The sequence below is a fragment of the Sander lucioperca genome, chromosome 2, assembly GCF_008315115.2.
Source record: "Sander lucioperca isolate FBNREF2018 chromosome 2, SLUC_FBN_1.2, whole genome shotgun sequence".
Classification (NCBI taxonomy): domain Eukaryota; kingdom Metazoa; phylum Chordata; class Actinopteri; order Perciformes; family Percidae; genus Sander; species Sander lucioperca.
The window spans coordinates 8,822,390-8,847,496 of record NC_050174.1 but is presented as its reverse complement, the minus strand read 5'-3'; the positions used below and the strand labels follow the sequence as shown (position 1 = coordinate 8,847,496).

The following is a 25,107-nucleotide window of genomic DNA, read 5'->3' as shown; positions in this document are numbered from 1 at the left end:
TTTGGAAAGACATGACATACGCACGTGACTGATGCTGCATTCAGGTCGTATAGGAAGAATCGGAAAAAATGAGTTTCAGAATGCCTCCTCGATATACAACTCAGATAACAACTCGGAAATTCGGCTAACACTTTGCTACACGACTTGGCGGATTGGCGTCATATTACGCATAAACATGGCGGATGAACGTACATGTTGGGTTATTGGCATGGATGTATTATAAGAATATTGGTAAGAAACTTTTTATTAATTAAAATCTTTTTTTTTTGTATTTTGGCAAATAGCTAGGTTACAGTTAGAAGCTGTCCACGTAGAGTGACCTAGATAAGTTGGAAAGGTTATTTATTATCATTAACCCTGATAACAAGTCAGTTAAAGCAATATTTTAGTGGTTTTAGGGACTTTAACGTATAACGTCATGGTGCAGCAACACGTCTGGGACAAAATCACGAATAGCGTCAAACTGGAAATAAATGCAGAAAACAGCTCTTGTTTAAACGCTCTGAGCAATAAAATACAACAATATTCTCTGTAGCGTCCATTTTTTTCCTACATTACGACTCGTGAACACACCAAAGTCGGAAAAACTACTTCACAAATCGGGAAAAGTGGCCATCCGAGCATGCATCCGAGGAGCACGTGAATGCAGCATTATCCCTGGCTCACGTGACGCATACTTTAGTCATGGCCGACGACTACAGGCGACAAGGTTTTGAGTTGGAGAGAAGGATATTTGAGTTAGATATCAAGTGTTCCAGTCTCAGAGCTGAAAAGCAAGGTATCGATAAGGCGCTGTTCATTTTTTTGGCACCTCGTATGCGTGGCTAGCATTCTTGTTCAGTTCATTCAGAGATAAATATATACGCAGTTTATTAGCCAACTAGCAAGCTAGCTAACGTTATCTAACAGCTTGCAACTATAACAACAGTTGCTGCCTGATGGACATTTCATGTTGACAAATAATATTTGCCCTACGGTTAGTTAACAGGTGGTGAAGTGTTGACTTAGTAGCGTTATAGTAACATTTACTCACTGACCGATGGTTGTTTTTAAATATGTGGTTGCTAGCGTAACGTTAAGTTGGCTAACGTTAGCTAAAATGCAGTATTGTTGACAAACGTTTAGCTGGCCATGAAACACGATGCTGCGTAGTGTAACCAGTGTAACTTGGCGTCATAGTAAATTATCTAAAGTTGAGTTAATTGTTAATTATTTTATATTATTAATTAGTCACTTTATTTCTATTTTATTTTTCTTATTGAATTTACCCTTTTTTATTTTCACATTTTTATGTGTTTTTCACTTCTCTACTATATTTTGCGTCTTTTGTCTAGCTACTTGATTTAGTAACCCAATTTGTGTCATACTATTGTTTGGCACCAGTGTAGCTCTCTGTTATATTCACCTCCTGGATATCCTGCTTTTGGCTTGCTTTGTCTGTCAAAGCACTTTGCAAACTGTTTTTAAAGGTGCTATATAAATAAAGTCATGTATTATTATTATTATTATTATTATTATTATTATTATTGTTATATTTAAACACTGGCAAACGCTTAAAATGTTAGTTCGCATTTTATGCCTTAATTGTTAATTACTATGTTGCTGCATAGTCACACTGCTTTTAACTTTGGAACGTTAAAACTTGTTCTAGCGTCAGTCGAATTGTTTTGTATTAACATGTAAGTAAAAAGCGTCACGTTGGAGACCAGTTTTATTTATAGATCTGTAATTGGTAACCTGTTAACATATCGTTCTTCCATAGATGATGACTATTTACAGAATGCGTCTGCCATACTAGACAAGTTGAAAAGCTATTACAGGCAAGGAGGGGAGAGTAGCAACCTTTCCAAGGTGCTTCAGGATTACACACAGGTACTTCATTACATTGAATGTCTAGAGCTGCAATTAATAATTATTTTCATTAGTTTTTAATATTTGACTCTGTTTTCAATTAATCATTTTGTTGAACAAAACATCAGAAAATAGTACAAATGCCCATCTCAATTTCCCCGAACTCAAGGTGATCTTCAGATCTGCATACCTATTCCTACTAATGTATCATGGTTGATTGTATAAAACAAGGAAAAGCATCCTTAAATTTGAGAAGGCGTAACCAGCAAATGCTTGGCATTTTGCTTGATAAGTGACAAAACAATCAACCAAAATTGCTGTGGGTTATTTTTTTCATTCTTCCCCTATAAACAGCAAACCTGCAGAGGACCCTCAGTTTAGTCTTTTGAGTTCAAAACCATATGCTACACAATATGTACTTTTTGGAAACTGATATCATGGCTTTAAGAATGTAGGAGTGGAAACGTAGTCCCAAGCTGCGAAGGAAGTTGGTACCAAGCCTTAAGAGGTGCTTAGGTCAAGGAACATTTAAAAACAAGTGTACTGGAGTCGTTGGCTAGTTGGAGGTCGTTATGGTTGTCTTGGTGATGTGAAGTGGTCCAAATCCTGACTGAAAAGGCTCAATAAGGTTTTTAGTATCAAATTGCCAGTAATCAAGCAACTGGTTGCTACTGAATACTCGATACATTGGGAGTTAATTCGATTTTAGTAATGATACTTAGCTTTTGAGAAGGGGTAACTAAGAGTTTTGGAGAAGAGGCTACAGCTGTGGCTTCCACTTCCTGGCAAGTATATTATCAGTTTCATTCCTAATTTGGTCTACCTTTTTATTAATGGGAGAACTCAATAAAGTAATTTAGTGAGAAGAGGGAGGTAATTGTTTCTGATGACTTGTAACAGATTTGAGTAAATTTGGAAATGTTGCTTAGTTTTCTTGCACCTTGTATTCAGTGTCTGGTGTGGGTATATATTTGTTTTTCATCATTTAGGTGATCCTAGACATCACATTTTATGAAGAGAATAAACTGGTGGACCAGGAGTTCCCTGAGGACTGTTCACCATTTAAAATCCAGCAGCTCCTGCAGGACCTGACCGAGCCAGAAGTTTTGGCAGGGAGGCTAGCCCCAGCACAAGAAGTGTGTATATGTGTGTCTCAACATGATTTTGTTTGCATGTTCTGTACATGTTTTTTTCTGGTTGATTATCAAGTATTTCCAGTCTAGATCCACTTCAATGTTCTCTTGGTTTATAGTTTTGCAAAAAAAACACTTACATTTACTTCCATGTAATTGTCTTACTATACTATTCATGTCTTTTGGTTTATAATAGGTGCAGTCTGTTTTGGGCCTAGAGCTGTTGGAATGCCTCTATTGGAGACGTGGAGCTCTGCTGTACATGTACTGCCACACCCTTCATCAACGAAAACAGTGGATTAAGAAAAACAAGGACACATTCCTTAAGGTGCCACATTGTATTTGTGAACATTGTATTTGTGCCAGACAAATGTACTTTGTTTTGGTAAAAACAGCCGTTTAGTATTAGGGCTGCATAGTTAATTTAAATTTGATTTAAGGGGCGGCCTCTAGCTCACCCAGTAAGAGCGTTCGCCCCATGTGGGCTGAGTCCTTTGCAGCGTGGGTTCGAATCCGACCTGCTGTCCTTTGCTGTGTGTCATCCCCCATCTCTCTCCCCCTTTCCGGTCTATCCACTGTCACTCTATAATAAAGGGAAAAGTCCCCAAAAAATAATCTTTAAAAAAAAAAAAAAATTGATTTAAATCCCAATATGGACTCGTGCAACATCTAAAACGGTTGTTGGCATATGCGGTTTGTTTGTTTGTTTGTTTGTTAAGATCCGCATTAGCTTCTGTCTGTCTTAAATGGTTTGATTAGGCCTAATGCTCATTAGACTGATATTTTAATCCAGTGTATTCAGGAAGGGGTGCGCTACCTAATGCGGATGCTGCAGGTGAGAAACTCTGTGAAGCTCAACGATGGGGTGGTGCTTCATGACACTGCTACAGCAAGCTTCCTATCTGAAGGTAAATATGCCAGCAGTTAATACTGTATTACTGTATATGTATAAATACTAGTTTAAGACAATTCTTCAGTTAAAGAAAACCATTCAAGTGGACCATGTGATCATACTCACTACCTTCTTATGTTTCGGCCAGGTATCTTCTCAGACACGCACCTGTTGACAATGATGTACATCGGGGAAATGTGTTTCTGGGCAGTCAAGTATGAGGACTGCAGCGCTGACACTATGGATCGCAAAGAAGATCGCCTCCAGTTTCGGGACATTGGCACACAGATCCTCAACAAATACGTGCTTGCATGTGAGGGCCCTCTGCAGGGCCAGGGCTGGAACACAGAGAATGCCAAGGAAATCCTTAGTATTTTACAGTGAACCAAGCTGCTCCTGTGTTGAAGATGCCTTCAGGCACAGATCTAAGTTCAGTATTCAAATGTGTGTCAACCCCAAATAAAAATGGAATCCATCAGGTGGGGTGTAATGTTGTGAAAGGTTTAGGGGGAGCATGGGAAGAAAATGTTTGAAGAAAAGATTCTTTGGATCAGTGTCTACAGGCAATCTCATCCCATGCCAAACGGCCCAGGCCAAAGCAGTGAAAGAGAGGTTAGAAAGGATAAGGTAGGTGGTGTAAAACTGGCAGGGGATGCAGAGAGTTGAATATTTTTTTGCCCTGTCCTGCTTAAAAAGCAGTTATCATCTTGATTCCAGACTGTTGCCCAGGGCACTTATTTTGCCCTGAGAATGTGTTTATAATAACATTAATATGAATATAAAAAGGGTATTAATAAAATTGACCTTTTTTCTTTCATTTTTTTTAAGATTAAAAATTTTAAGATAATCCAGCTGGAAATGAGACATTGCACAGTAACATTTTATTTATTGTTTTGTTGCTATTTTGTTATGCTTTTAATATATTATAATTGCATATACATTATATGTGTGTGTGTGTGTGTGTGTGTGTGTGTGTATAAAAATGTGCACACTTAAGGCAAAGAAAAGGTGTTCAAAAACTGTTTGACAATGATGTATTAATGACTATTTGAAGTATGTTCAAATTTGTTCATACCAGCTTTGTAATGCGCCACTTGTATCCCCATCTATTGCAAGTTCCATTTTCTGCCACTTCAATAATCTTGATAGTATAACTATTAGAGAACCTGTGTTTGGACGAAAATCATTTTCTTTTCTTTTTCTATGTCCTCGTTGACAATAAACGCGCGTTGTTTTAAGAAAAACACGTTTATTTTACATTGCAACATAATCCTTTTGTTGACTTCGGGTCAAATTTACCCGTTTTCAATTTTTGTTTTATATCAGAAAATATGGGACGTAGAAATAAGCGCTGAAAATGTGTAGAAGAAAAATGTAACAATTTAAAACGTTGGAAAAAGAAAAAAACACGTGGCGTCGAAAAAAAGACGAGAAGACAACACAATTAAACTTGCACTTTGCAAGCTGAGACTTTTAGCTGCCAATTATTGTGGAACTACAATACCCATAATGCCCTACTGCCGCCAGCAACAAGGAAGTATGACAAATAGGTAAACGTCAAATACGGTGTGGTCATCTCTCTAGTTCCATATTACAGTGTAATGTGTATTATCCTTCTATCTACAGTCTGTGGTATTATCCTATGGTATTCTCACTCACACCTGAAGTCATGGCAGGAAAGATCCAGCAGCTCAACCAGTCTGTTGTGATCCGCAGCCTCAGGCGATTCAGAGAGAGATACTTTTCCAACAGTGGCAAAGTTGTCAAAGACGACTTGACGCATGTAGACACGGGAGAAGAGCCATTACCGGGATTTCTTGATAGCTTACCGGTGAGTCAAATCATTCATGGAAATGTTTTTAATTTCTTCAACTCTGCAAAACTATTGCGGTGAAAACGTTTGTTTAAGTCTGTGTTCATCTCATAAACCGATGTAGGGCAATGTTAGGTAAAAGCATTGTGCAAGTTCGACTCGAACGTTACCGTAATGCCAACAATTTGGATTAAAAAAAAAACACTCGGATAATGCAGACCGCGGCCAAGGCCATTCCCTATCTCCCAAGCTAAAGAAAGTGAAAACATCTTGTATCCGCCCCGTGATTCGGATCTGCTGCTAAATGTAATGGGCCCTTCCCTGGCCCATATCTTCCACCGATTTTTATTACCGGAAGACACCAATTTCCGATTTTTATTACCGGAAGACACCAATTTCTAAACAGCCATGCTGAGAAATACAGATAGAGAGTTTTGTGGAGCTGGTAGTCTTAATTAGCTTTGTATCAACTCATTGGGCAGTGGCTTAAATGTAACGGACGTTCATTATTATAAAAAAGTTACGCAATAAAGTTTTAAACAAACTGCACCAAAAACATAACCTTCGCCAAGGGGGTAATAATAAAACTGGACAAGATATTAAATTATATAAAGGGAAATGAGCGTGTTAAATCTTAATAGAGTCAAGTGGTGAAAAGAAACGCACTGTTTTCAGTCAGTCTACTCAGAATAGAATTTGTAGGCTACCTACAAATGGTAGGCTACTTACGCATTGTCTGATCTGATTACACTTGGGTTCATTTGAATATATTGTGACGTTTTTCGACCTAAACATAAAAGTTTTTGGATTGATTCGTCTCCCAGCAGTGACAGAAAAAGCTGAAATCTTTTTTTGTTTAAACAATACAAGCACTCCTAACGAAGTATGCCTGCTGTCTTCTATATCTCCTCCAGAGACAGTTTTCCAATGTATCTGTGTGAGAACAATTTTGCCTTTTTAAAGATAAGAGCTTCTCACAGTAATTGAAGAAGATGCTTTGATTTAAGGTCTCTGCACACCAAAAGTCAAACTGACCTGCACACATAGGCCTAGTATAGCTTGTGTAAAATATAAAAAGTAAACATTGGAATAATATAAGCAGTAAGATAAGATAGACTTTATTAATCCCACACTGGGGAAATTCCTGTGCTACAGCAGCTCAAAAGAAAAAATGTACACACTTCAGAATAACACAAATACATAAGTAGACATTAGTAGATAATAATAATAATAATAGTAATAAACCATACAACATATTTACACAATAAACACCCAAACACAGATATACAGATTAATTGAAATTAAATATTGCACAGTTGGAGGTAACAAAGAGTGATAAATAAATAAATATGCATAGTGCAGAATATTGTCCAGTGATGGCTCATATTGCAGAAACAGCTAGCAGTGCTACATTGTGATGTTGCATTAAAGAGTCTGACTGCTGCTGGAATGAAGGACCTGCGGTAGCGCTCCTTCTTGCACTGAGGGAGCAGCAGTCTGCTGCTGAAGGAGCTGCTCAGGGAACTCACAGTCTGATGTAGGGGGTGAGAGGAGGAGGTGTTGACCATGATTGATGCCAGACAAATGAAATAACATAAACTACCCCAGTTTTGAACAGCTCCAACATTAAAATGCAGTTTACTTAAATGTATGTAAATGCATCTGTATTAACAATACAATAATATAGAGTATAACTGACAGAGACCATTTTGCCTTTATAATGAATACTTTTTACTTTGATACTTTAGGTACATTTTCCTGATAATACAATGTACTTTCACTAAAGTAACATTTTTAATGCCAGACTTTTCCTATCCTTCTGTGTATTTTAATTGATAATAGATTTGCTGGTGTTAGTGATTGTCCACCTTTTTTGTCCCTGGCTCCATCTCTTAACTGGTTCTTGATACTCTTCTGTATTGCTTTGTTGAAATCCTCATCATATCAAATCATATTCTCCCTGCTTAAGGTGGACGTACAGTTCCTGATCATGACCCTTCTGTCTCCTGCGGATATCTGCTGCCTTGGAGCCACCAGTCGGTACTGGAGGGCCATGGTTAGAGATCCATTACTGTGGAGATACTTCCTGCTCAGGGACATGCCATACTGGCCCTCCATTGATCATGTGAGCATGCCCCAACTGGAGTTGTTGGATGCACCACTAATCAATGAAGATGAAAGCCTGGATGATAGAGAAGAGGGGGACGACAAAGTGATGGAATTGAAATTTGACTACATGTCAGAGTGAGTATATTTTTCTGTCGTCCTGTATCAAGGTCAGTTGGTAACAATTTGTTAGACAGAAACGTTTTTGACCGCCATTTTTGTCTCATCAGATACCTGAAAGGCTGTCCATCTTGCAGACAACAATGGCTTCCTTCACGGCCGGCATATGAGGTTGTGACGTCATTTCTTCAGTCTCTGGTGCCCTCATCTGAACCACGTTATGCCATGTTTGGCCCTGGCATGGAGCAGCTGGATGTCTCTTTAGTCACAAGGCTCATGCATGCCCCAGATGTGCTTCCTGTGTCAGGCACTCCTCACAGACAGATAAATGGTGAGATAATATGGATGTTGAGTGCTAATGATGAAGGATAACCTCCCGGTCCTTTCTGATCATTTATGACACAGTGACAAATCTACCCTTGGATCAGTTCGAAAGTCTAGCTTCTTCTTAAGCTCAAATGAGCTGTCACTGGAATCAGATTGTTGTATACCCAAACTACAAATATTGCATTTCAATTACACATTGACTCCAACAGGATACTAATTATTTTAAAAAATCACATTGTTTATCTTGGTTGTTGTAGGTTTATTTGCCCACCACTAGGTGGCAGTATTGGCCCACAATCGTTATCTCTCTGTCAGCTGAGATGCCCCAAGAATGTAACCACCAAACCTTTTTTTTATTCTAGGTATCGGCTCAGGGATCAGTTACATGTTCAACAACCAACATAAATTGAATATCCTGACTCTGTACTCAACCAATAGGTAAGCACTTTGTATTTAAAGTTACAATGCGAGTTGCAATTATCTTTTTCTGCATATTATTGTGAATACGGCCAGTCATTTAACTTTGTGTGTGCAGGGCAGAGAGGGAAATAGCCAGAGTGCAGCAGCAGAGCATCAGTAATAAACTTTTTAGATTTGAAGGATCAGATGACTCAGGCTATCCAGTCTACAGCCCTGCTCCTCAGGTCCAGCAAGTGTGCCAGGTGGTGGATGGTTTCATCTATGTAGCCAATGCAGAGCCTGGGAGAGGTGGGATGAGAGGACATTTCTATTTGCAGCTTTTGCTCCTCTGTTACCAGCATGTCACATCATGCATGTTTCTTGCCATATAAATCCTCAGCACAGAACCTTTGCATTAAAAAAAAGGTGAGGGGGAGTCTGAGGGGGCTCAGATTCGGGCTGTGCTGAGCTCTGCAGAGGATTCAGCATCCAGGCCTCTGCTAGTGCTCTCCTGTGTCTCCAGAGAAGAACCGGAAGAGGTCAGGATAACCAGTCTACAAACTTTTACCAGCAGAAACAGGGCCAGTTGTCGCACTCCCTGTGTCGACGTAGCAAAGAGACTCGGCCTACCCCAGCTGGCTAACCCCTGGATGGTAATTGTCGGATATTTGATCAACTGAAAGCCTTCAAATGCATTTCTATCCACCCAGTTTCATTTTGAGGATATTTTCAGCCTGTGTTTGTGTTTCTCTCTGTTATTCAGGTGCAGGATACTGTAGCAGAATCCCTGTCAGGTCTTCTGGATGGCATTTCTTGGTTGCTGAGATGTTCTGGAGTCAAGCTCTATGGTAGCTAGTATCCAACTTCTGCTGCTGCCGCCAGATGAATGAAAGCCACAAATTGCATTGCTGCGTCATCCTAACACCAAGACTACGGAATTTCCTGAGTAATGTATACCACATGTGCGCTGAACGTCTCATGATGGGAGCACTGCCTTTGGGATTTCATGAACTGGATCTGCAACAGAACTAATGGGTTTCTAACTATAACTATGACTTGCATTTCCGTGACCATCGGACACTGCGTGCACTTGTTAGACTTTATTTCCTGCGTGGAGTGTGCTGCGCTGACAAAAAAAGACGTATTTAAAATGTTGTGCCACTTCCTGTGTCCACTATTTGGCACTAGACAACACACACTATGCACTACGTCAAATTTAAAGGTGGGGGCTTTTACTTTGAAAACTGTTAGTTTGCCAATTTGCTACACCAAAGCCTGAGACCCATATCGCTTATCATTTTTTTTTCACCACTTCTGATAGATTTGCAGAGTTTCATGTGTTTTCGAGCACCTTTAGCCCCTCAAAAATGTGATTTAGTTCTAGAATTAATAATATACGGAATTCAATAGGGCCTGAGGACCGCCCTAAAAAGTGGTGAAATCCATCCATGTAAAACCTCACTTTGACTATTACTACCTTACCTATCATATGCTACGTATATATGTAATAAGTATGTGGTACTTTAATTAATGTGCCATATCATGACAGGTTTACAATCGGTGAAAGAATCAGGTGGCCCGCTGTTTGGTTTAAAATGGGTAAGAGATTGTAAATTTTTTGACATGACATTTTCTATGTTTTTTTAAGGCTCATAATGACCTGATTTACCACATTTTTACAGTTAGGCATATGTGCCAACAATCCTCCTACAAAAAGTCAGCTTGGATAACTCACACAAAATTCACTGCTTTCAGATCAATGATTTACAATCATATACTGCAAATATATGACTTTTAGAGCTAAACTGTAATACAATCAATTGAATTAAATATGTTATGTTTATGCAATTAAGAACTGTTGCCTTTTGATATTCATATTCATATTTATATTTGTTTATGCTGCATATATATATATATATATATATATATATATATATATATATATATTTTTCAAAATTAGTTTGTAAAAAATGTTTACATATTACATTTTTTTTTTCACAATCACTTTATTCTCTAAAAGGTTTGAGAATTACAGATTTTTTTTGTGGTGGATGAGTCACACTTTCAGTCGCTTACATTACTGAACTCACTAAATGGCTGTTAGATAACTAGTAAATCGCTGTTAAGTAATCACAATGACAAAACTGTATGTGAGTCAAGTATGTGTCTTCTCCTTTTTACTTCTTTCTTTTCTGCATTCGTCGGCATATCTCATGCACATATTCACAAGTCTAAATTCTGTGAGCAGTGAAAGATAATTCCTTTCCTTTCCTCTGAGGCCAGCCCTGGCATGAAAAGTTGAGCTTACATCTGTATGTTAGAAAGCATGGAAGAATATGCTGTTTTGGCCACCAGGGCACCAGTAGCTGTGTGATTCAGTGCTTACTTACCGCAAGCGCTGACTTTCTAAGTTCCTTGAGTGTTTGACTAGCAAGTAAAAGCTGAAAAGAGGTAAGAACCTGAGAAAAAAAATTTGTGAACATAGTTGTGAAATAATCACAGCAGGAGTATGGATCTCAGTGCCATAAAGGTTTTTTTTAACGTTCTACTGTAAATAATTCAGATGCACAGTTGGACCTGAAAATTAATCTTCACTTGGCTTTGGTCAAGCAAGCATGAAAAATCCACAATATATTCTGTAATATTTAAATGGAGGTACAAACCCAACTGTAGACACTTGGTTAGTCATTCTAGATTCACACTGATTCAAAATAATTCAGTAACAATCTTTAAGTCTACTTTTGCATGTGCTGCTTTTCTAAAACTGAATTCCAGCGCACTTACAGATCATATGTCTCACTGAATGGTTTAAGTTGTGTTTTTCCACTGAAAATTACCACTCATTTCATATTCAGTGTCCCTGGCAGAAGTGTTCACATGCCCTAATGGCAGCATGATAGATAATGATAATGTGCCACACTGGTGCTCTTTTGTTCTAGTCCCCTAGGTAACCACAAGTCTTTGGTAAAAGTATTTTTTCCCCCCAGCAGCCCTTCCATCAAAAGGGTTATTTTGTCTCAAGAATCATTTTCATAGACAGATTTAGAATAGGACCATCATTGGTGCAATTTAGATGCATTAAGCCGAGCTGAATACTGGTGATTGTTTTTTTTTTTCTCACTTCTATTTGAATGCAGACTAAAGAAGCTAGAACTAGCAATAGAGTTACTGTTCGCAGCCAGGATGTGTTGGATCCACTGCTGGAACTTGCTTGGTTAGGATATTTTCAAGGTCTGTTTATTTAGACTGCAGACTGTGGACCATGAGCATACATCCCCATATAATGGAGGCTGGGGTTTGGTGGGGGAGGGTCCCAGGCCATGTTTTGGAAGGTTGAATGAGTACCAGACCTCCAGCTGCCTCTTGTCTTCCACAATCAAAAGGGGCCTCTGGGATATGATGTCACGAGGAAGAAACCCCTATTTACTGACCCAATACAGTTTACAAAAGTCTTCAACAGTATGTGGACAGTTAGCATACCATGCATGTAAGAGGTGTATCTAGACACCAGGATGCAGTTTGTGGATTGAAAATACTGTGTATATAAAAGGGAAAATAAGTCTGGGACGGGGAATGAAAAGGTTCTTCTTATGTGCTTTAGCATAGCTGAAGCTTGGTGTAATGCCAAGGGTTTGAGAGGTGTACTTGTGTGTGTGAAACAGAGTTTAATGCAGTTCAGTTTATAGTGTTCTTTATAAAGCCTGATGCAAATAATCAGCAGTATTGCACAGCCCATATGTTTACTTATGTAATATGAAGAATGTTTTGGCAGAGGTATTTCCTACATATTCCCGGAGGTTTCCCGTGCTCAATAAAGCATATATGTACTGTATAGTATTTCATTTTATTTCAGCAATGGCCTTAATTAAGTTGGTTTACAAACAGCTTTTCAGCTTTCCTAGAATAAGTTGAATATTGAATTTGGAGAACCATAATTACCAGGTAGTTTGCAAAATAAGTGGTTCTTTTTGTGAAAAATGTGCAGAGAAATGAAATCTAAATATGCTTTCTGTTGAGTACATATCATTGAACACACTATTTCTGTGCACCTACATAAATTATAGGCAGGATTATCACACTAAAAGCAACATCTGTCCAACATAAATGTATACTTACTGTATGTAATAACTACTACCGTTGCCTTGCTTATATTATTACGCTTTTGTAGAACGAGTATCTGTGCTTTCTGAGGCTGTAGTTTGTGGTGCTGTAGAATTGTGTATTGATCATCATTAATACTTTGTTAGTGCAAAGATATTGCAGAAGTAGAATATATACAATAATGTGAGGTAAACATACACAGATACAAAGTGAAGTACAAAGTAACTGCTATAAATCTAATGACGATTTGTTGCTGTGTCAATAACTGTTTGACTTGAAAGAATGAACTTGGCTCTAAACACTCCTCACAGGGTTAAATACAGTAATCACAGCAACCAACTCTGTCTCACTGTCTTTCTCGGACTATTTCTGCTTTATAAATCATCCTCTCCATCTTCCCCTATCCCTCTTCTTCACCTTAGTCTCATGCCACTCTTGTCACTCTCTCCTCCTTTCATTAGAGTTAAGTCCCTGATTTGTATTCTACGATAACAGCCAATATTAAAGTAGGCATTGAAAAATAAAACATTATTTGCATGGTGCATTCACTGATTAGGCTAAGCGTCCCTCTTAATTGTGTTGTTTTGCACATGGTGGGGCTCTCATGCTGATACTCTGTGGATTTTACTCAGCCCATGCAATGTCACCAATTCACTTCAATTTCCTCCCCACTTCACTGAGTCCATCCTACCTACCTCCTGCTGCCATATATATGTATGTATGTATGTGTGTGTATATATATATATATATATATATATATATATATATGGCAGGTTAGGGACTTGGATTAAGGTTCAGAAGCGTTAATAGCGAATTATTTGTGAATCTAGTCGAGTCTATCAGCAGCTCCGTAATAAAGGAGCTCTGGAACCAGTAGCACTGTGATCCGTGTGTGTGTGTGCGTGTGTGCGTGTGCGCGTGTGTGTCTCCCCTGTAGCCATCTCCTCTCTTTTATCCTAATCCAATAGGCAGCAGGGTGCTGATGACAAAGTTGTGAATGGCCACACTTGCAATGGGAAACTGCACTAAATGCATTACAGGTGACTTGAAGGGGATGACACAAAGGGCACTCTTTCATTATGTGGAAAATAAAAACAGACAGCCAAACACGAACAGATCCTACATGGCTATTAAAAGACATTCTATTGAAAAAAAACAAAAACAATTAAGGGAATATGGCTGTGACTTATATTGCCTGAAGCAACAATGCTCAGTTAGGCAGCTCAGAGTCTGAAAACCAAACAATTAATCAATCAAACTTGATTCAGTCAATCACGTGAAACAACCATTACAAATTTTATTTTTAGTTTAATGTTCAATTTTGTTTAAAAAAAAAAGGTAAAATACAAAAACGTATGGTGATGTATTTTCCTTACTATCAACAAATCCCAACAACAGCAGCAACAATGAAGTGACCCTACCCACAAATATTACATGTAGTCAAGTAGATCTTTTATTTGTCCCCAGACTTGATAAACCTTACTCCTCTGTGCCATAGACCTCCATTGCTGTCCAAAACCTATTAAAACATAAATGAGCCACATAGTTACACTGGGTGACATGTTTGTTTATTACATTGAGGCACTTGGGCACTGTAGACTGTAGTTGTTTTATTTGTCCTGCATACACCGTCCACCTGCTGTAAATACTCACTGGCACACTAAATCTGCCACTGAAAATAGTCCTCAACAAATACACTGTTTACTTTAGTTTGACTAATGTTTGCTTAAAGCTACAGTGCCAAGCTGTTTTTGGAAATGATTTAGCCTTTTTTTTTAATGAAACTACATATGACCTGCTTTTTAAGATTCACATCTTCAGTAGGGACCCATGGGCTTAGGGCTGAGAGCCACAGACAGGCTGGGGAAGTTGGAAAGTATTTATGGAAAGACTAAAACGCATTGTTGGTTCTGGTCTTTTTATATTAGAAAAATATAGAATATCACCAGCTGAATATGGATTACAGCAGACTGACAAGGCTCTGTGTCACTTAAAATGAAAGCACTGAATGTGTCATAAACAGATGTGGTGAAGGTCATTTTCTAACGGTTCTTTGCAAGACAGAGATTGTGATCTGATTAGTCAGTGGTCGTAAGCCCTAATGACAATACCTGTGACAGATAACAGATGACATTAAAAAGCACTTTGATAGCTGCTGCAACAGCCAGCACCAGTGTTCACCACACATCCCACAGAGGGCTAGGATAACTTGGAGGATGGGAGGGTGGGGCCATGGGGGGCAAATCCAGCCCTACAGTGCAGTGGCATCAGTCTGTGGGCCAAGTGCATTGTTCTGTTGTCACATTCAATACAGCAGAAGTCCACATGATCACTCAGAGCAGACAATCACAGGAATGAGTATTTCAAAGGAACTAATTGAATGGACTCCCCCACTGTCTTCCAATCAGGGCTCTCTGTCCCACAACTGACCAAAGCATGGACATGTTCAGAGGTCATTTAATACATACAAATTGTTTGCCAGTGTTTTTTTCAAGTCATAGAGTGCCCCAAGCCTGGTGAAAGGTCAGCTAATTACAGTAATCCTAATATTGCTTGGATTTACCTTTGTAGTCATTGTGGATATTTAAAGATGGTACATAATCTAATTAAATATATTTCAGTTATAGCTTTTTCATCTGCTACAAGTTATAATGTATGGTATTTGTGTTGCATGAGAGCAGCCTTGGTCCCTCATTGAGTGTTTTTATATGCACACTGCAGCTGTAGGAATTGGAAAAGCCAAACTACAACTTGTGGACCTTGTAGAGGACAAGGAGACAGGGAAATAAAAATACAAGGATGGGTGCGCTCAATACAGATAGGCCAAGTCCATTTCTTTCCACGCGCATCACAAATTAGGCCTTTGTCAACAGTGCATCAGTGCATTGGTGGAGAGGAAAATACAGCCCCTCCAAGCCTCATCTGTCTCTCTGTTAGTATGTCCTCTCTTTGTTTCTATTTATAGCTGACCATGTTGATTCCAGTTTATCTTGTTTTCTTTCTACCCTACTATCCACTTATGTCATGAACTGGGGTGTATTGGACACTACAGGCTACTTGTTTATTAGTTTAGGGGGTTAACCCCATTTTGTTGGCTGACACATGATATAATTTCCTAATGTGTAAGTGTAAGCGAGGTAAGTTATAGCAGGATGCTGTCATGCAAAATTAAACCCTGGTTCTTAGGCTTTATTACTTCAATTTATGTTTTTTACACTGATGGATGTTTACTTTGTGATGATCATCAACAAGTCAAAACCTGAAAAGAAAAACTATGAAAAGGTCCACGCAGTCAAATACATGCATACAATTTAGCAGCAGCAACAGCTGGGTGCACGGGTGGTGGTGGGGGTGTATTCATTGACAGCTGAAATTGTGGGTGAGCGCAAACAGGCTATAGTTTACTTTCTCCAGCTAAAACGAAGTGTGGAGATATAGATCTGGCTATGCAAGAATAGTAGTTTACAGACAGACCGATGCAGCCATTCCTAACAAGCTGCTTGTAGTTCTCAGCATCAGAACAGGAATTAATATTTTGGTCTCTTTATTAAGTGAAGTTGCACCCATATAGGCCTAAGCTACAATCCTAAACCAGCTGATATGTAATCACACACTCACACATTTTATTTTGATTATGGTTTTAATGCCAGTCAGACAGAATAATTACTGCATAATTACACCGGTGATTATATTTACAGCCATCTAAAGGCAGCAGGTGCCTGTTCCATCTGCAGTCTCTAACTGGAGTGATGTTGTGCACTCAATCCACTATGCACGGTTGCTTAAAGGTCCAACATGTAATACAAACTTCCAAATTCAAAATACTGGAGAGAGCCTTCTCCCCCGGCCCCTCCTCCCCAGCGTCGAAGTTCACGGGGGTTGCCAGGTTGCGAGCTAAACCCAACATCCCCCAATGTCAATGTAAGCTAGATGCTAGTCTTGCATTGCCAGACATTACTCCACAGTGCAGCGGAGTTGCTAGATGATGTTTACGGTTATAAAAGCCTGTGCTCTCTTGCAGTCACCTTTTTTTTTATTTATTTATTTATTTTTTTAAAGATGATTTTTGGGGCTTTTCTGCCTTTATTTATTTGACAGGACAGCTAGGTGAGAAAGGGGAGAGAGAGAGGGGGAGGACATGCAGGAAATCATGACAGTCACCTTTTATTGGCTAAATGTAACAACGACTGCTAAAAAGACCGCAATCTTGCGGAGCTTTGTGCCCAACTGACAGCCACCCTTTCTCAGCTTAACGTCCTGCAACAGCCGCTAAAAAGGCCGCTGTGGTTCAAAGACCAATGTTACATACATTGCAGAGCGACTTGTAAAATAAACTGTGCCCCAATCCATTCCTACACAGGGTTAGGGGGCAGTTGACAACAACACACAGGCCAAGGAGAAAATACTGGCTTTAAGATTGTTGTCAGTATTTCAACTTAGCATGTTTCCTTAGTATCTGATGACATTTTGTGGTCCTTTTTTGATTAAATACAGTAAAAACATTACATATTGGACCTTTACATGTTATGCAACCAGCACCACACTGTTGCAAAAAAAGAAAAGAAAAACTGGTCAGTACAGGTTTAGCTTCTATTGTATGTGGAGACTTTTCATCTTCACACAGTTCATAAAAAGTTGTGCAGCCTACCGTAGCAGGCCTACCATGTCGCAATATGAAGATTAAACAGGCATATAAATCGTGCCCTCAGTGTCCTAGCGCACAGAACACAACCCACTATACTTATGGATCGGTGATCAAATCAAACGCTCTGCGCAGAGAAACTAGACCTAGCCTACTGACAGGACAGACCGGACAGACATAGTATCTTCTGAAACATGACACTAATAATAACATGTTGAAACACTACAAAAAATGTTGTTTTCTTTGTACTTTGACCCAATAAATAATGGAACATTTGTTGTGTTCCAAACGATTGTATCTGTAAAAACGTAGCCTATCTTAATTAGGTAGCCTACTCAAAACACTCTTCCAAGTTAATAGGCGCTAATTATAAGGATAGTCAAGTCCAGGCAGAGACACGTAATGGTTTTTATGCGTTTGTTGTCCTCAAAAAATAAAATAAATAAATGATAAATAAATTGGGATTTGCTTCTTTGTTTAAACGTTGGCTCTTACCAGAATACGTGACAGGGAGGTAAGCTCCTTTGCCTACTAGAGGGTTTTATTTTGGAAGTTTGATTCCGGCAGTCTTTCTCTCTGGCTCTCCTCTCTGTGGTCATAATGGAGTAGATTGGATTGTTGGCGGATGAGGGCGCTTCACCGCCATTTGAAACACAGAGCTACGTCGCGTGTGTGTATCTGTAACGGAGTAGCAGATAAGACAACAGTCCTTACTACGAAGGCTACACAGACATTGGGTCATGGTAAAATCGTGATCGGAGAGATCTAACTGGGCCAAGCAGGCTGAAGTGAAGAAGCAGGACTTTTCGTGGCTGTTGGTGCTCACGCTGGCCATCCGATGACCAAGTTCTGAAAAGTCGATCTGCGCTGTCTTTGCAGTTTTTCAGCTCGAGACTACGAAATAAGTAAGTGAGTTTTTTTAAAGCGTGCAATGCGTCTTTTTTTGCGTTCATACATATCTCCAGAACTCCATGTGTTAGGCAGCTTACTCGGGGAACTTGATGAAATTGCATTACTTTTTTTTTCTTTTTTTTTTTTTCTTTTTTTTTTTTTTTACATTTTACGCTGCTCATTGCAAAATCTTTTTGATTAATTATAGACATGTATAATGCTGAGTATACTGGTTAATGTAGTTATATCAGAAACTTGAGGTTGTCTAAAATTCCGCTGCAACTGCTCATGAAGTGACAGCCATGGTTCGTCTTGACAGATGTAGCCTAAACAGCATAGCCTACTGGTAAACATCAAATCCAGAGGGAGAAATAGAAACTTCTGATTGATTGATTTAGACAATGAGATAGAAATGCTGGCTCATTGAAAAAGGGATTGAACTTTAAAATAATAGTGTACAGCTGAACCCTGAAATATTCTGTACAAAGCATGTGTTTGGCCCATAATCGCTTCAATGACCATGATATGCCTATTTGTATTACTGTATAGATGCTTGACACAAGGAGTAAAACTATAATGATTTTCTGCAGATATGAGCAATTTTTATTTTGAACTATTTTGATCTATTAATCCACAAATGACAAGTGTGTAATTATAAGTTGACAGAGTCCATGATGCCCTTAAATTGCTTATTTAGCATATCTGCTTATCTCATTAACTGTCCAAAACCTAAATGAATTCAATTTACATTAATAAGAAACAGCAGATTTCTTTTTTCTTTCTTTTATTTTGAAGGAACTGGAACCAGCTAATATTTAGATTCTTCTTATACTGGTGAGATTGATCAAAACATTTACCAAAAATGTGGATTCATTCATGACATTCATTCAGTGAAAATGATTGCCATCCAACAACAATTTTGTTGTTGTTTTTATCTATGTGTTGCATTTTGTTCTTACGGCCTAACTATTACATTTTTAAAGCTTCTCATGTTAGCATATCCTCTTAGTATGTCTGCTCTTCATCAGTGATTGGCTGAATGTTACTGACCACAGGAGAACACCTTTGCTCCTCTGCTGGTTTAATTAGAAAGCACACCACACTGTGAGGAGGTGCAATGTGCAAACTTAGCCACTATTAAAAAAGCCTACACACACTCTGCCTCAGATAATAAAAAATACTTTTTAATCTTCATCCGTTATATTGTCTGGCTATCTGCATTTTGAGCGATTCAGGATTTGTTTAAAATGTTGGTTTGTTTTGCCTGCATTGGGCTAGTTAAGCTCTTAAGAATTTGTTTTGATTGCACTGTTGAGTCTCATGTAGCCTATCAAGTTGTGGTTTTCTTATGAACTTCTTCATCTGTTGTGGCTCCAGATCATTCTTTTAATCTAAATCACATCACATACCTGTATAAAATACTGCATGTTTATTACATTCACTGGATGGTGGTAGTTTAGAGGCCAAAATAAAAAATAATCGACAACTTCTGACACTGTGATATTATGCACATCACAAACTCTTTTTTTTTTAATACTGCATAGTTTAATAATGTTCACTTAACTATACAGTAGCTGAGATATATTGAAAATAATTTATTGTTGCAGTCTCAGGGACATGCATAATGACCATTATAGCATCTACCAGGTAGCTGATGTACAAGATGTTTTAATAGCTGAGGCGAGGAGTCTTAAGAGACGTTAGTTCCATCAGTTTCTATCTCAGTGTTGGCTACACTCCCACATACAACATTAAGTACTGCTATTATGTTGTATACCCTTTGACAGCTCAACAGCACTTGGGAAGCCATTAGATTTTACACACATCCATGTGCACTTTGTCTGATGTGATGTGTGTGTGTGTGTGTGTGTGTGAGTAAAACAGCAGGATTTAGTGTGAATTAGAAAGGTACATGCTGCACTGTTATACTTCGTCCTCCAAAACAACATGGGATTGAACTCTACAACTGTAAGAACTGAATGTGTATTTCATTAAAATCAAAAATCAAAATGCAGATTACTTACACTTGTGACTGTCAATTATGATTAGTTTGAATTTATTCTCTGAAATAACCATTGTGGCAACCAGTTATTTTACAAATGTCAAGCAGCAGCAACAGATGAAAACATTAGAATTGGCAGGCAACATTTTGTGAGGTTAAAGTTGCATTTATTGTAATTTCTAAGCATACACAGAGAAACAAAACTCTGTGTTTAACCCATCCTTTAGGCCTACATAGGAGCAGTGGGCACCAACTCCATTTCTTTTTGCCAGTTCCTTTTTAACTTGACAGCTCTTAGATTTAATATCTAAGAGCAAGACAAACCATTGCATGCCCATGCGTGCACACCCACAGCGTGGAATGCTGCAAAGCAGACATTTTCCACAAAGATAAATTTTAGATCAGTGCAGCACACACTTTCTGTTTCTGCTGGACTCAGTCTGTTGCTTGCACTCTTTACCTTTCTTGTTCTCGCTCCGATACACACACTTGATTTTATACGCATACGCACGCACACACGCACACACACACACACACACACACACACACACACAGACACACAGAGAGAGAGTGTAGCAGGGTTTGCAGATGTGTGTTCTAATCTGCTTCCAGTACAGGCTCTCTTCTTGCCAGTGTGCTGACTCTGAGTTTTCCACTCTCTCTTATGAAATAAGAGTAGAAGACATTAGAGCCATCCAGTAGCCAAATCTAAATGCCTGAGAGCACACACAGACACACATGCACACAGGTTAAAAATGCATCCTGTGTCTGCATGTATACCCTTTCTCCACAAACACACATATACACATACTCTCTCGCCACAAGTTAATGAATTTATGTAAATACATCCAACAGTTAAAGGCCTATTAGAAGCAGCTGGATGAGCTGCAGTTTTTGGGCCCCGCCTCTCGTCTGTGTGGACTCCTCACCAGTGTCTGGTCTAACATGCAGGCTCATGTTGAAGTCTGTGGTATGTTTACTTTAATTTTGTTTATTTTAAGGAAAGAGGTTAGTGGTGAAGGGGAAAGTTGAGGGCAGAAAATCTATTTGCATGATTCTTGTGTAATTATTGAGAGACCCAACAGTGGACCTTGGACAACTTTGTGTACGTGTACTCACAAACATGATTATTTTGAAATGACGATGTTGAAGTATTATTATTTTTGCCACAATACTTGTGGAATATAAAGTGGTTGTCATACAGCCCTGAAGTTAAACCTTACTTGTTGAGACGGAATGATTAAAGGTGCTCCAAGAGATTAATTTAGGTGCCAGTTGCTTGGAAGTCTATGGATATACAGAAAGTGGAGGGCCTGTTGTGTTGTTGCTGTGAAAATGTTGATAATTACATAACTGTTTACATTTCGGTCTACCTTTCTTCATACTGTTAAGTTAAAAGACATTTATCCTGAAGTTTTTATTAACATTTTTATTGTTGTCTGGTTGCCAAAGCTTTAAATCAGTCAATGGTTGGTTGATGTATCCTTCGGTGCAACGTAGTACTATCATTCTAAATTGATGACCATACATTTCACGTTTCTCTTGCGATTTTGTACTTTTATCTTAGACAGCCCAAAGTGCACAGTGTATAGTATAGGAGCCTTTACTCGAGGTCAATGCAATGGCTTTGTTAGAATCCTTTTTGAGTGTCTGACTCCCTCTGAGGAGCTTTGTCCATGTTGTTTTACCTACAGTGACACGTTACTACTCACCTCTGCCAGCAATCTCTGACAGCCCTACAATTAATTTCCTCTGGACTGAAGCACTTGACTCTACTCAGTCAATCACCACCACTGTCTGATATTACTGGAATGTTGACATAGAAAAAGAAAGAGTAAAGGTTGATGTTATTTATCCTAACCCTATGCCACAGGCAAACTCCCCTGTGCGCACCCGTTTCATGCGAGTACCTCTCTTTTCTGTGTGCATTTATGTTTGTGCATGGATGTATGTTTTGTATAATCATGTTAATGAATGTATAATGTCAGTGTTTCCATGCCTACTTCCCACCTAAAGGTAAACATCCACACACTCCAGATGATAATTTATATTCTTTTCAAGTTTTTCAGGATGTTAAGTCAATAGCCATGGTGGTAAATGACTATATCGCAACTATTTAAATGTACCTAACACCTCACTAGGAATAAGGAAATAAAACACTAATTTGCAAATGGTAAATAGCCATGTTTGTTTAAAAAAAGAAATTTTTTTTAATTGTGCATTACGTGTCAGATATTTTTAAAACTTTACCAGCTGTCCACAATTAGATAAGTATTGATAATAAATGTGTTTCTGAATGACCACACCACTTTCCTCACAAAATTTAACTTTTATCTCACTGGCCCCAGACATGACCCCAGACATATAGAAAAAAGGTAAATAAGCCAATCTTGACTTTGTCTCGCATTGCCAGACCATCTCCACAGCGCTGCGAAGGAAGGTCTGGCTAGTCCACACAACATTCTGGGAATAGGAGAAAAACGTGCTCCGGTTTATTGGCATTTCTTTAAACCAATCACGATCGTCTTGGGTGGCGCTAAGTGCTGGACGCAGGTACAATGCCTCTGCAAAATAGCCTCTGGTAGGAACTTGTTTTGGTGGAACAGGTGCACGTAGAGAGGTGAGCTCTGGAATTAAAATGGCTGGCGAGTGTGTGATGAGAATTTTACTCAAAAAAGATAAATATGATTTGACTGTCGGTTTTAGCTAGAAGGATGTTTTCCGAATCGACCGGAGTTTAGAATACCAACATAAAGAAAGCTGAAGGTGAGGGACATCCGGCGGAATCTCCGGCAGCACAGGAACTATCCCGTAAATGAAACGTTGTCAATATAGACTAATCTTGACTATAAGATGAGCATTGTCCACTAGCTGTGCAGAGTGAATGTGTGATGAAGACAGAATATACACCACAGTCTTTCTGCTTTTTATTTGGAGGAACGTCAAACTAAACTTGGGCTTGCAACATCGCGTGACCTCTCACCCCCTAACTGTTCATTTTCTTTGGCTACACCATCACCCCATCTACTCCTAACCTCCTCCTCCCTCTCTTGACAGCTCATTTTTGAACAAACACAGATGATCAATAGAGATGTGAGGAAACATGGGAGAGGCATGGTGCTGGCAGTGGGGTGCCAAGTCAAGATGTACGTGTGTGTTAGTATGTGTGGTGTGTTCATGTTGCATGCATGTGAATATGTGTGCTTTTTAGGGCAGAGGTAGTGGGAGGAAGGTTGACCACAGAGGCCTTAAATGTTTACCAATGGACCCCAGGAGGCCTGTGCTGAGCCTCCCTCTTCTCTGATTGGCTTAGGTGGCCTTCCTGTGAGTCTAAGAGCCTGTAATTGGCGGAAAGAAGGAGAGGAATGGGGAAGAAACGTGCATGAGATGGACATGAAACACCAGCCTTGCCAGTGCTTTGAGAGACGCTTTCACATGGGGGGGGGGACACCAATGGCAGGATTAACATGAGGCCATATGTTAGAGTGTAGGGGCTGTTTGGCCCTCTTTTATAGTAGTAGTGGTTACTTGACTGATTAAAGAAAAGAAAAGAAAAGAAAAACAAAGACAATGTGGAAAAACCTCATAAAGTCATAAATAAAGCTGGTTTGAAAGTTTTTAAGTGCTTTAGCTTTAGATGAGGGGAGAAAAATTCGATGTTTTTAATCATGATTTTAGAATGAAGTATCATCAAAACTGAAGGGAGAGGGAGGGTCTCTGCCGTGAATTCTTGCATTGTATAACTTGGCCCCTGCCACTTGGAATTCTCTCACACACACACACACACACACACACACACACACACTTATTGTTACATTGTGAGTATACTCACAAGTCCAGTCTTACAAACTACAAGTAAAAAAAATTAATTTTGCAAAGATGTTGAGATTCTTGTTTGTTTCTTAGTTTTTGCTGTAGTTGCATGTTATAGAGACTTTTTACTCTAAATCTATTTCGGAGTAAATTAATGGATGGTGTCCTTACTCTTAATAGGTGCCAGTATACTGTATGTGCTGTTATACACTTATATGACATATATGGATATAACACTCATCTGAACTTGGTTCATGCATTTCTTTTGCCACTAGGTCTTGCAGTCCTCTATCTAAACTTGTTAGTTTTAGAAAATGTGCCTGAGGTTGCCATATTGTTGCTCAGTTGTATATAAAAAGTAAAAATGTTAAAGAATGTGAAAGAATCTTTTGGCTTGCTATTTGGCATGGCAAACTGTGTTTGCTATGTTGTATAGCTCACTGTAGTTATATGGCTTTAAGATCCACTGTCATCCGACTACAACAGAACTGAGGAAAATACTGGCAGTGTTGCCCTGAGAAACATAGCCTCCACGTTTGGGGTTGCTGGCTGCCCAGCAAAGTTGTGGAGACACAGCTGTAAATAGCCAAGGGTGCGGACAGAAAGTTTGGCCTATATTTAGAGGTTGGACTTGACTGGTAGAACTTGTCTGCCAACACCAACTTATTGGCCAGGAAGAGTTTGTCACTGTTTTTCTACATCACATGCTATATACTGTTTAAAAAAAATATATATATATATATATATAATTTTAGTTGTGGCCTGAATGAGAGAGGCAGTCACCACATTTCTGTGTTAAAGGTTTTGTTGGGAAATTCAAGTCTAGTTTTTAGAGGGGGAGTCAAGCTCAGTGGAAATGTTAGTGTTAGTGTGGTTCAAATTTTTGCCAAGAAGTCTTTCTAGATTCATATGTATTTTGCCACAAGATGCGATGATTGGTAAAAAGACCAAAAGTCACACCTAATACTGCTTGTTAACATGGTATTGATTTGGTTTGGGATTTAAAAAGCTTATAGC

General features: G+C 38.9%; 3 protein-coding genes across 6 annotated transcripts in view; all 3 read left to right on the top strand.

Moving 5' to 3' along the window:
• Positions 1-162: 162 nt before the first annotated feature.
• On the top strand, positions 163-5,120 carry c2h5orf51 (chromosome 2 C5orf51 homolog). 2 transcript variants are annotated; one of them, XM_031305438.2, is made up of 6 exons: positions 163-231; positions 1,763-1,872; positions 2,841-2,987; positions 3,181-3,312; positions 3,778-3,892; positions 4,025-5,120. In XM_031305438.2, exons 1-6 carry the CDS (start codon positions 183-185, stop codon positions 4,258-4,260), a joined length of 789 nt encoding a protein of 262 aa, XP_031161298.1. In that variant the 5' UTR covers positions 163-182; the 3' UTR covers positions 4,261-5,120. The 2 variants fall into 2 exon arrangements, with proteins under 2 accessions (XP_031161298.1, XP_031161297.1); XM_031305437.2 differs by lacking the exon at positions 163-231 and adding an exon at positions 569-778.
• Positions 5,121-5,323: 203 nt separating this feature from the next.
• fbxo4 (F-box protein 4) lies at positions 5,324-10,541 on the top strand. Of its 3 annotated transcripts, none has more exons than XM_035991844.1 (8): positions 5,324-5,489; positions 5,542-5,707; positions 7,659-7,933; positions 8,026-8,246; positions 8,605-8,680; positions 8,778-8,950; positions 9,068-9,294; positions 9,405-10,541. In XM_035991844.1, the coding sequence occupies exons 2-8, from the start codon at positions 5,546-5,548 to the stop codon at positions 9,495-9,497; spliced, it is 1,227 nt and encodes a 408-aa protein (XP_035847737.1). In that variant the 5' UTR covers positions 5,324-5,489; positions 5,542-5,545; the 3' UTR covers positions 9,498-10,541. The 3 variants fall into 3 exon arrangements, with proteins under 3 accessions (XP_035847737.1, XP_031161295.1, XP_031161294.1); XM_031305435.2 differs by having other exon boundaries at positions 5,529-5,707; XM_031305434.2 differs by lacking the exon at positions 5,324-5,489 and having other exon boundaries at positions 5,506-5,707.
• Positions 10,542-17,806: 7,265 nt separating this feature from the next.
• Positions 17,807-25,107, top strand: part of ghra (growth hormone receptor a) — a 28,937-nt gene continuing 21,636 nt past the window's right edge. The window contains exon 1 of the mRNA XM_031305905.2: positions 17,807-18,289. The gene's annotated coding sequence lies outside the window, so the exon portion shown is untranslated. The remainder of the gene's footprint in view (positions 18,290-25,107) is intronic.